Below are 11,379 nucleotides of genomic sequence, written 5' to 3'. Positions count from 1 at the left end.
ATGCCAGAACCCTTTTCATCTTGGATTCTGCCCCAGCTTTTGATTAATATTGTTTCTTGACATTTAAATTTGAATTTTAATGATATTACACTTTTTTATTTTTGCTTATTGACTCTAGATTATATTTATTTCTCTGGATTTTTTTTTATTATTGTTTTGGGTTTTTTTGTGGTAACTTACAAAACTTGTGTGTAGATTACCCCTGCAAAAGTAGTGGCATTTGTATGAAAACATGTTGCTAGCATTTAGATAATAAAGATCAAATGGCCTGAAGTCCTGAATCTAATTCTCTGGAATCTGAGCCTGGAATAATTCATCTAGACACTAAAGGTGAAATTGCAATTCTCAGATGAGAAGTGGTTTAATTCTGCATATACATTTTCTAAAATTCTCTTGGCCTTGGGCTGGAATAGATGAAGACTGTAAAAATAATATACTTTTTATAATTTTAAAGGTATTATTTTGGGGTGTTCTAGCTTGATAGAGACCTATTCCAAAGCACTTTAAAATTACATGACCATATCAGATGTGCAATGAGGGAATCAAATGGGAGTCGCTTCCTGGTATGCCTTTCCCTGCCTTTTCTTGGATTTTCCTCAGTCTGACTTACCTTATGAGAAAAGAAGGATCTCAACTAGGTGAGATGCAAAAGGTGAGGGGCACCTTTTTCATTTTTAAAATATGCCAACTCTGATTCCCTCTGTTCTGCACCTTGTGCGGTCACTTACACAGGAATGAGGGGATGTAAATTGGTTCTTTGGCTTACTTCAAACTCTAATATCATCCAAAAATGGTATAAAAATAAATCACGATGGAGTTCGGGTAGAGTTACTGTAAAAACAAGGCACAGAAGGTGATGGAAAAATTGAAGTCTGTGACCTGTCATTTTCAAAGAAATCTAACTTTTACTGAACTCTAATATTGTGTAGATACTCGGTGACTGTTTATTAAAACATAGCTATATTGTAATATTATTGTTAGCCTGCATATTCCCCATTGGTGATACTTTATAAATTGCTTAAGAAAAAAAACTCACTTGAAGAATATGAATTTTGCAGCTTTTTTCAGATGCCAGGCAAACTCTGCTCTCAAATTTGGTAACATTCCTGCTTGCTGTCTTGACTTTTAAGTGCATGTTCCAAGGTCATCTCTTTTTTTTTCAGACTTTAATGGATTTTTCAGGTTTCTTAAACATTATTTACATGTTTAAACTCTCATAACAGTTTTGGTTTGACCTTGGGGGATACAAAAGTGGATTTAAAAGGTGATGGGTAAAGAAAGAAAAAAATAGCATTTCAAAGTTTTGTTTTGCTTTAAAAAGAACAGATTTTCTAAATATTTTACAACGCCAAGCCCTTTTGCTGTTGTCTTCTGGGTCCACTGGCAAATAACAAATTCTTTACTCCGAAGCAGTATGAATTATCAGAGAAGTAGTGAAATGGTCTTATAGAAAGGGACTAAAAGTTTAAGCAATTGAGTGAAGAGAATTTTAGCATGCTCTAAACAAGTCATTTTGCAGTACATTACCCCAAGCATTCTGGTGGCAACAAAGCAGTCACCCTAAAAATGAAGCAATTTTATTTCACCTGCCTATTGAAATGCTTTGATACTGTTGGAGGAAATGCCACATTTCCTAAGGAGGCATCGGGAAAGAAAGGAACTACAGACATTTTTTACTAATGTCAAATGTGGGAGAGGAAGCCTGCCATGTTTCTGAAGGTACTGATTGTCAAGGAATATCTACTGGCTCTTAAAGGGGAAAAAAAGTGTTAGAGGAAAAATGTGCTTGTCACTTATGACAGACACCTGTGAAAATACATCAGGCTTCTCTGTGAAACAGTTTGTCAGTACAGCTCTAGACAAGCCAGGTCAGGTACCAAAAGCAGCCTTAAAATGCCAAGTTGTTTCGTCTTTACTGATAAAGTGTCTCAAGTTAGCTAATGTAGGTTAACTGATTGAGCAATTCTTTTTGGTGTCTCACAGAGCCTACTTGTCAGGGTACATATTAATATCTTTACAGACTTTATATGGCATCTAGGATCTGTAACTCCCACCAGGCTTGTCTCCATTAGTAATGTGGGATATGGTGCCATCGTTTGTGCATGTCCCCTCTTTCTTAGTCTGAACTGGGCTCAGCAGTGTTAAAAACAAACCAAACCAAACCAAAACCCTGAACTAACCATTACAAAATTTTGAAAGAAAATAAATTCATAAGGTTATGATTAGTCTATGCAGAAACATAAAATGTTGAGGAAATGCCTCTGCTGAGCACTAAGTGTGTAACTAAATTCTTTTTCCAGGCATCTACTGCTCAGCGAACCATGATTTATTAGTCTTCAGAGTGCTAATACAGAGGACTTCAGAGTACTTCAGTCTCTGTTGCTCAAATGAAGGGATGGATGCATAATCTTAAAAGCAACATCAGACATGTTATAAATGAAACTTCTAACAATGACAGCTAATTAATTATAGCTCATGTAAGCCACAAAGTAAAACTGACTTTAGCTTCTGCATCACACCATCATGCTTTCCTAAGAAAAAATTCCTTTTTTTCCTCAAACATGTAATGGATGTGGGTTCTTCAATTGGATGTGTCTTCAGGTTGGGTCCTCAACATCTTTATTCTCTTTTCCAGCCTCTCCATCCATTCATTTCTGAGCCTAAGGACAGAAACATGGATTAGCTTGCCCAGACAATTTTACAGGGAACAGGATAATACCCTTCATGTTTCCCACTGGTGGTATGCTTTGGTGCTTATTCCCAGTTGTCATGCAGACTGACCTCCCTCTTTAGAGTGCTTTGCTGGATAGCACTTGAGGACTGGTTCTTAAACCCCGATGACAGCTCACCTGAGATCTGTGGTTCATCTTCACCAATCCCTCTTCAAGTGCCTGTGTATGCTGGAGTGACTTGTCACCTGCACTGGAGATTGCCTGCTGCCACCTGCTGGGTGGCATCACCCGACATCTCCCCAGTCCCTCTCCTCCTCAGAAGTGCCTTAAAAAGGGTACTGCATAGAGGCTACTGAGCACTGTGTGGCTTGGAAACACTGTGTGTTGAAACTTCTGCTAGACCCATAGTGCACAGCTTTAGGTGACAGGTTGCATTTTGTGTGTTTTGGGGTGGTTTTTTATCTTAGTATCTAGGTGCCACAGAAAGACTGCCTCAAATGGAAAAGACAGAATTTCACAATTGAGGACTCAGTCGAGACACAAAGATCATCTTAGTTACAAATGGATAAAACATACTAGACATAAATGGATAAAGCATACTAGACATTAATTCCAGTGTTCCTTCATCCAGTGTTGTTAATGCAAGGCCACCTTTGCTCTTATATTTTGAAGTATCAATATTAAAGGGATGTATGAGGGAGATTTTGAAAAATAAAAAATGTTTACTTATTGAATGATCTCAAACCAAAATACCCATCTTTGCAAGAGCCTACCACTTATGGAGACTTCATGTGAAGTAAAACTACTGGTCTTGCTGAGGACTGATATTCCTCATTGTGTCTGATTAAAGTAAATATAAATGATTGACGTAAATACAGCTATGGATGATGGTTGCCTTGGCCAGTCAGTACACTTAAACTGTCTGCTTTATTATGGATTTGCCTTATTTGAAATTAAGATAATGAATTCAAACTATGTTCTTGTGAAGACAAGGCTATAGAGAAAGAAGGTGGGCCAGGTACACATCTGTGCTAGGTTTGCTGTGAATGTTAAGTCTTGGTGTTCAAGACAAACCTGCACTGCTAAATATTGTCTGGTAACTTCAGAAAGTTCTGCACTTCAGATCCATTTAAGAATAAGAGTGAATTATTCTCTTATTAAATTAATTATTCTCTTATTCTCTAAACCATATCTTAGACATGTTAGGATTAGCATGTCAATTTGGGAAGATATATTATTTCTAAAAATCTAAGAAAAATATTTTCAGCTTTCATTACATGACTTAAATATAGGTATCACTTTTCTTTAAAAAGGAATTACAGTGCAAACTCAAATAATATTTCTGGATGCAAACTACCCACTTTGTTAGAGCACTTCTTTGCTGACGTTCTTTTTCAATCTGCAGATATCGAGTTTGTTGTTCAATAGTCTTTTCCCAGAAGTTCCTCAGGTCACCGGTTTCACATCCTCTCACTTCATGACGTATGTATTGGCTATTCATTTTCTCTAAAGGATAAGTCTGAAAAAGCATATAACACGTTATTGGTTCCTTGTCTGTTTTCATGGCTAAAGCACACTCTTGCTGTTTTGGATTTTCACAGCATGGGGGGTCATACAGTTTGGTTTTGGGTTTGTGTTTGTCTTCTTTTGGAGCATCAGGATAACAGTGGGCATGACTCACTATTTCAGCTTTTCATTCCTAGCTATGACACTTGAGAATATGTTGTCTTCAGTGATTTAAATTCTTGCTAATTGACCTCAAATATCTCTCACTTCCACCTGCCTGCGACCTTTAAGCACACATTGCAGGGCAGTTCTGTTGTATTCTCTAGTTTGGTGATTAAGATACTTTTTACCGTACTCATAAATCAAAAGGAAATATAAAAGTTGCCAGATCTAGTGGGATTTTTCTCACCATTTTAATGACCATAATATGATAAAGTGACCATTATAGATTAAGATTAAAACAGTGAAGAAGAAGAGCCCTGGTGATTTGCTATTAATTCTTATCTTACCCTAATATTATTCAGGAGTGGAGAAATTTTTTTTTTTGTATAAAAGTATATACATAATTTTATAAGATGTTGATTTGCAAAAGTCAATTTGCTTACTAAATATTTCTCCCTTTTCTGCAATTTTCAAAGCAGAGCAAATTCATTGAATATATTTGTGTATCTGTGACAATTCTGTACTCCCCCTCTTTGTTTAATGTCACCCTAAAAATAAATCTTGGAATTAATTTTATCCTAGAAATCTATCTGTCTCATGATGACAGTCATAGGCTAACAGTCAAGCACCTGTATCCCACATTACAGCCAGAAAGTCATATCATTCCTTTCAAAACTTCATTAAATATGGAATGAGTATATCTATGCTGCCTTCCAAATTGCTGTGTGGTTTTGCATGAACATGCCATTTTAATATTTTCTAGAATATATTTTTTTAACATGTATTTAGGGCTCTCTCATGCATTGTTTCAATTCACAGAAATTATTTGTAATTTATTTTAATCAGAGCCATAGAGAGCTAGTAAACAAGCCCCTCAAGGCTAGCTTGGAAGAGCTTGAAGAAACTGCTGCCATTCCCCTGCCAGGCATTGTAAGAAAAACAAAATTGGGAATTGATAACCTTTAGAAAATGTAATTTAGAGATTTGGCTGTTTTGTGAAAAACTGTGAGACACATTATAAATACTCTATGAACAGAGAGCAAAGACAGGCCTTTGGAAGAGGTCCCTTTCTTGCTGAGATTTCCCTGTGACTCTCCTGTGGCTCTCTGTAAAACCTCCATACATCTTACGGCCAAACGACAGAATCCCAGTATTTGAGCCTGATTTTTGCAGGGGAAAAAAAAAATAAAAAATTACTGAACATTTTTTTCAGGTTGTGAGCAAATTATAGGTGGATGTATAAGCGTTTGCATCAGTCTGTAATGTGACTTGCAAGTACAGCTGAACACCTTGGCAAAAGTTTTCTTAATAACAATATATGTTTCGATAAAATATATGTATTCTATAAATATCCAAATATATATTAATGCCAACACACATTTCTTCTCCCAGGTAACAGTTACTACCCTTTTTTAATTTTTGTGTAACAGATCTAGAAATAGATGAAAAATACACAGTAACAGCCATCTAGGTGTTTTTTAGTCACCTAAGTTTTAGCCATCTAGTGGACTTTCCACTCCAAGAGATAATCTCTAAGAATAATACTATTTCTGAAGAGCAGCAAGCAAATTTCCCAGATATCTCTGAGGCTTCAAAATAAACTGTCAGGAAACAATGTTTCCTGGTTTCTTTAATCAGAAGTAACCCCATAACATAAGAACTTCCTCCTTCTGAATGATTATGAATTCGTGTTTAATATACTACAGATACTACAGATGTATCTTTTCTATATACATGAGGGTGAATATCTCTCCTGAGTAAGACAAAGCTGTGGAACTCATTGCCATGAGGTATAACTGAGTCCAGGTGTATATTTTTACGGTACACCTATCCTTTACTAGTTTTAAGTACTCTGCCTCCTGGTTTGATTGCAGGTATTTTTGTTGCTGGCTTTAAAGTATAGAATAGATGTGCCTCTCCAACACCCCTCCCCACAGCAAAAAAATCCGAAAGAAAAAGCTTTAAACACAGTGAAAGAGAAGTTCGGAATTAGTTTTCAGTGTTGTTCACCTCACATCTAGCACTGGATGTTAGAACACTGTTGAGATTACTAAGTATGTATAGTTTACACATTACAGGTTTAGGTAGGTTTTCTGGGTGTGGGAGCAGGAATTAGTGCTTTTCTCTATTATCTGTGAAATTTTATTTTTATGTGCTTGCTCAGGCATACCAAGAGCATTGTCCAAGTCAACATTTCGTGTTAATGTATGGATACATGGGTGTTGAATTTTCACTTGCTCAAACCTTAATCTTAATTTTCGTTTCCCCTAATACTGGAGAACTGTCAAATATGTATCAAAGCACCTAAACTTCTACATCATTATTTAATTAATCCTTGTACATCCTTGATAAACATGTATGTCAATGTGTCAGCATTTGCTTTTCTGAACTGTAAAATCATCTTATCCTAAATTACCTTTTATTTCAATCTATTTGTGTCTGCTTACGTGCATGATAACTCTGCTAAAATAACCCACCTAATTTGCTTTGCCTTTATGCGTTGTGTGCCTAGGTGTTTGAATTCACCTCTGTTCTGTATCTATCTCAAAACTGTTGCCATAAGCCTTCAGGGTTGTGTAAGAAATCAGAGACATCGAACCTAATCTATCAGTGTTTCGCTTTTTCTAAGATAGAGGTTTTCGTGCTAAAACCTCAGCAATGGAAACTGTTTTCTCCTCCTACTACATCTTTTTCGGAGATTAACAGGACAAATGCCTGTACTGTGGCTTTCCACTAGCAGTTATCACCTGGGTACACATTATTTTCATGCCTAAAAACCTCATTCAATGTAGTTAGCAAAAGGGACATCACTTAATATGGAAAGAGAAGAGGGGAAAAGACTTAATAAAAGCAGCCTCCAAAGCAGCCTTAACAAATAATCTCTACATATGATACAAAAAGTTTAGCAGAAATACATTTTAAATCATTTAGGCCATTGTAATAACGCTTTTCTAGATCTTGCAATTAGGTCTGACTTAAACTACACTGCAACAGCTAGGACTAAATGAAGGTTTATTTAAGTCTCTAGTGACAGTCTTAAGACAACAATAATGTGAACCTCTTTCTGGTAATCATCTTTAACAGAGTCCTGTTTGCAAGCTGGTGAACAAATGTAGCTGCTCAAATGAAAAGAATAACTGGGTAAACTCTAGGAAGGCTTTATCTTATATAAGATGAAGTTGATTATTTATTTTTAGATTTAATAATTTTGTTATTTATACTTTTAAAATACAATAAAATACTTCTAAAATACAATAAAATACTATTAAAATACATAAAAATACATTAAAAGACGTATTAGAAAGGTAGGGGAGCAGTGACATTAACACTGTTATCTGGATCTCTGGAGAAATTATGTTTGTAGAACAAAAGAGGAATGTAAGATCAATTTGATGTGACATCTTTACTTTTTTGTAAGCAAAAAAAAAAAAAAAAGCAATAGTTTGAGGCTGGAACTCACTGGTTGTATGAAAAACCATTACCATGATAAGAAACATAACGTTCCGTGGAAAGAATTGGAAGTCACAAGCTTCTTAAATACAAAATGGTATGTAAAGAGAAGTGTAGGGCTTTTTTTTCCTGTAGTAGAACAGAAATTATTATTTTAAATGGTTTTTAAAATTTACAGATAACCTATATGCACCAGAAAAGCTGTTTTTTCCACCTCCTTATGCTTCTTGCATAGCACAATAAGTCAGAGTTTTCAGGGTTTTATGCATTTTCCTAGAAATAATACAGTATTTTATTCATCTGCATTTTCATGGACCTTGCTTGGAGACTGTGCTTATTACATAAGTGCATTTTATTAATAAAAAAATTGCATGATGTATGGGAGAGTAGGTTTTTTATGCTAATGTTTATGTTCGACTTTAAAACAATGAGAAATCTGCTTTGATTTTAGAAAACTGGACTAGTAATCGCAACCATGAGTTCCATCTCTTCCCTTGCATCTTGAATACATTATTTATCTTCTGCTTCTGCAGGTAGCAACGATTCGCATCTCAAAGGGCTTAATGAGGTTTGCTTTGAGATCCTGTCTGGGGAAACATACCTGCTTCACATCCAACTTAGGTCTTTAGACCCTAGGTAAAACTCTTTGTGGACAGAAGAAAGCATTTTAACTGAATCTCCTGTATCCTTCTGTGTGTGCGGCAGCTGCATAGTGCTTGTCTCATGAACAGCCTCATGTATTCTCAGTCAGGAAACTGTTGTCTGGGTATAAACTCCAGTCAAATTAATTGGATTTTCCCATGCAATGGGAATTTTATGTGTATGAAAATGCCAACCATACTGACATGTGTCTGAGCAATACTAGTAGGAGTTACTTGCGTGCACGAGTTACAGGTATGCATTTAGCTAATAAATTCTAACATGCAAGCTAAAATGTTTGCACTAGGCACTATGCAGCAGTCTCTATTCAACCATTTACCTTGCTCCTAATTCTGACAGTTCATTACTGCTTTTCTGTGAAAAGCTGATAGGTCTGAGTCTATTTTTTCGATCTGGAGAATACCTATTCTTAAAATTCTTTGAGGTATTACAAAATTTGGACCTTTTCTCATATGAAAAAGCCAGGCTGGATTTCAGGTCCCTTTCAACCCAAACCATTATTCTATGATTCTATTATATCATACCTTTTTGATGAAGAAACATAGTAAGGCAAGGCTTGCAGCAACTATGTGTTTTTTGAATCTTGTACTGCTACAGTGGCAGTATCAATGACTTTGAACACCACAAACTCCACATGTTTTCTTCTGTCATCCTCATCTGTTAGGCCTCAGTTCTCTTCATCTGCTTTCACTCTTCCCTGCCTACCAGACTCCAGTACAGTTGAATTATCAAACTGGAGGGAACTGATTCTTTGCCTTGCTTTTCTGTACCAGAGGGCTCAGCAGTCCTCTGGCTAAGGGTTAAAATTCTTAAAACCTTTTGAGCAAAACACTTGAGGAATCAACAATTTCATTTACCTCCAGGTCATCCATTCAACTGTTATTATCCTAGCTCTGCTCCTGTGCCTGTTTGTTTATTTAGCTTCTTGCTCTCTGTCACTCTGCAGTTCTCAGTGAGAATCCTTCCTTAGCCCATAGCCAAGGGCTTCCACAGGAGGTCACTTCAGGTTTTCCTTCTCCACGTTTGTGTCTGCTGAACTTCTCCTTCTGCCCTGTTCACCTCCCTTGCCAGCCCTCTGGATTAACCTGGTTCACTGACACATTTTCAATCATTTTCCCAGCTGATTTCCCCAGGTGTGTTACTCCCTCTGTAAATTCTCTCTCCATTTCTTGCTGGGGCTGCTTTTGTCTGCAGCTGCCAATGCTGATACCACCAACCTTTTTCTGGAGCATCTTTTCAGCTCTCCTCTGCTCCTCAGCTTCTCCCACTCCCTGCGCCTGTCTCTCTGTTGTGGCTGCCTGCATTCCCACACATTCTGCCACCAGCGCACACAAACAGGACTGTGGTGGTAGTTGCACAGTGGCGAGCATCAAGGAAACAAGCATTCATAAGCATCATCTAATACAGAATGTCCAAATACCTTTCCTGAGCTTTTCATAGATTTGTCAAACTTTTTTTGCATTTAACATCTAAGGCATGTTTAAAACAGCTGCCTATCTTGTGTGATCAAATGCTGTTTCTGATCACTAGATTTTCTCCATTGCCAGATACATTTGAAGCCTGATCCTATGAGCTGCTGAGTTCGTAAGATCAAGTATATAGCATAAATTAGTCTAGAATCTTGAGTATCTTTTATTTTGTTTTGTTTAATGTTTAAGAACAGAAGGACCCGATGGTGTAGGATCAAAGAAGATAAATCCTGCAAAGGGCTAATGTTCTTCATCAGATCATCCAGTTCTGACAAAACATGCAGAAGAGACTAATCCTGATTCATGTGAAGGTGTCTACCATCAAATTAAAAAGCCTCTTAGAAGCAGATAACTGTTAAAAAACGCTTGTGAGAGGAGTGTATGTGTAACCTTGGCTACTGCTTAGCCTTTAAGTTAAGAATATACAGCCACATATCCTGCTGTTTTATCCAGGGCTGTGGCATGGAAATTGCCCGTAAATATTTTTTCTGTACCAATGCTACCCAGATTCCTCAAAATACTGCTAAACTGGGCACTTGCCACTGGTATTTTCCTTACAATCTCATCTTTCCTAGAATAGACTTTAGTGAGTATTAAAGTTAGTGAACAAATGTATTTCTTATTGACACTACTATGAAAAACTTACTACAACCCCCCAGATACTTGCTTACCTTTGCAGTTGAACTCTTCCTGCAAATAAATCCTCTGTATGACACAAACAAATGAGGAATATGACCACTGCAGCCCTGGCTTCTCCGGTGTCACAGGGCAGTAATGAAATGCATCCCTCGGTACTTTTTATTTGAAGTGGGGGTAACGTAAGTCCTTCATCATATCAAGGCTATTTTGAACAGAACCAGCAGCAAGATAAGATCATTTAATGAACTTTGCAGCCCCCTGCCTGAGATGACCATGAAACACAGGTCCCCTTGAGAGCATGCATCCCTCCCACACTGGCAGATACCTCAGAGAGCATGACTTGGCAAATGCTGAGGATTTTCTTTAAAATATGTGCAAGTATTACCCATTTTAATATTTATCCTGTGAAATTTGAAAACTTCCACACTGCTATCTTAGCTTTAATGGGGGTTGAAATGGTGTGACAAATCACACTTGGTTTTGCATTACAGGGTGACTTACAGAAGTATGCAGTGCTTTGGAGCTGTTGATCTAAGGATGTGCGCTTGATTTTGACCTATAACGCATTCTGTTCTCTTCAAGGCAATCGTCATAGGAATTGTCTGTTTGGTTAACATTAGGCGACAAAATGCATTGAGACAGCACTAGTTTTACCATTTGGAGTTGTTATAATTCTATTAGATGAGCACTTATATCATTACGTTTCCTTTTCTGAGGAAAATATTTTGTAGGTTTGATTGATGGCAGATGTATCTGCTTATCTCAGTTTTCAATAAATCCATCTACACTGCTAATAAACCATATGTGACTCCTGGCTTAAG

The 11,379-nt window shown here is 36.9% G+C and overlaps 1 protein-coding gene across 1 annotated transcript; it reads right to left on the bottom strand.

Annotated features, from left to right (window-relative positions):
* Nucleotides 1-2,347: 2,347 nt before the first annotated feature.
* On the bottom strand, nt 2,348-10,673 carry LOC133225295 (protein FAM240B-like). Its single transcript, XM_061377508.1, has 3 exons — nt 10,591-10,673; nt 4,034-4,191; nt 2,348-2,660 (listed from the first exon to the last, which is right to left on the bottom strand). The coding sequence occupies exons 2-3, from the start codon at nt 4,171-4,173 to the stop codon at nt 2,582-2,584; spliced, it is 219 nt and encodes a 72-aa protein (XP_061233492.1). The 5' UTR covers nt 4,174-4,191; nt 10,591-10,673; the 3' UTR covers nt 2,348-2,581.
* Between the last annotated feature and the right edge of the window lie 706 nt (nt 10,674-11,379).

Source organism: Neopsephotus bourkii, unplaced genomic scaffold, assembly GCF_033783945.1.
Source record: "Neopsephotus bourkii isolate Nb327-2 ecotype Australia unplaced genomic scaffold, CSIRO-AGI_Nbou_v1 NB_1759, whole genome shotgun sequence".
NCBI lineage: Eukaryota > Metazoa > Chordata > Aves > Psittaciformes > Psittacidae > Neopsephotus > Neopsephotus bourkii.
Note: the sequence above shows the minus strand (reverse complement) of the source record. Positions and strands in the feature narration are given on the sequence as shown.

Excerpts from the sequence above, each read along its gene's own strand:
- LOC133225295 (XM_061377508.1), bottom strand. The coding sequence starts at position 4,173 with ATGAATAGCCAATACATACGTCATGAAGTGAGAGGATGTGAAACCGGT. Across the intron at positions 2,661-4,033 it reads CAAAGAAGTGCTCTAACAAA|GCTCAGAAATGAATGGATGG; the intron begins GTGGGTAGTTTG and ends TTCTGTCCTTAG.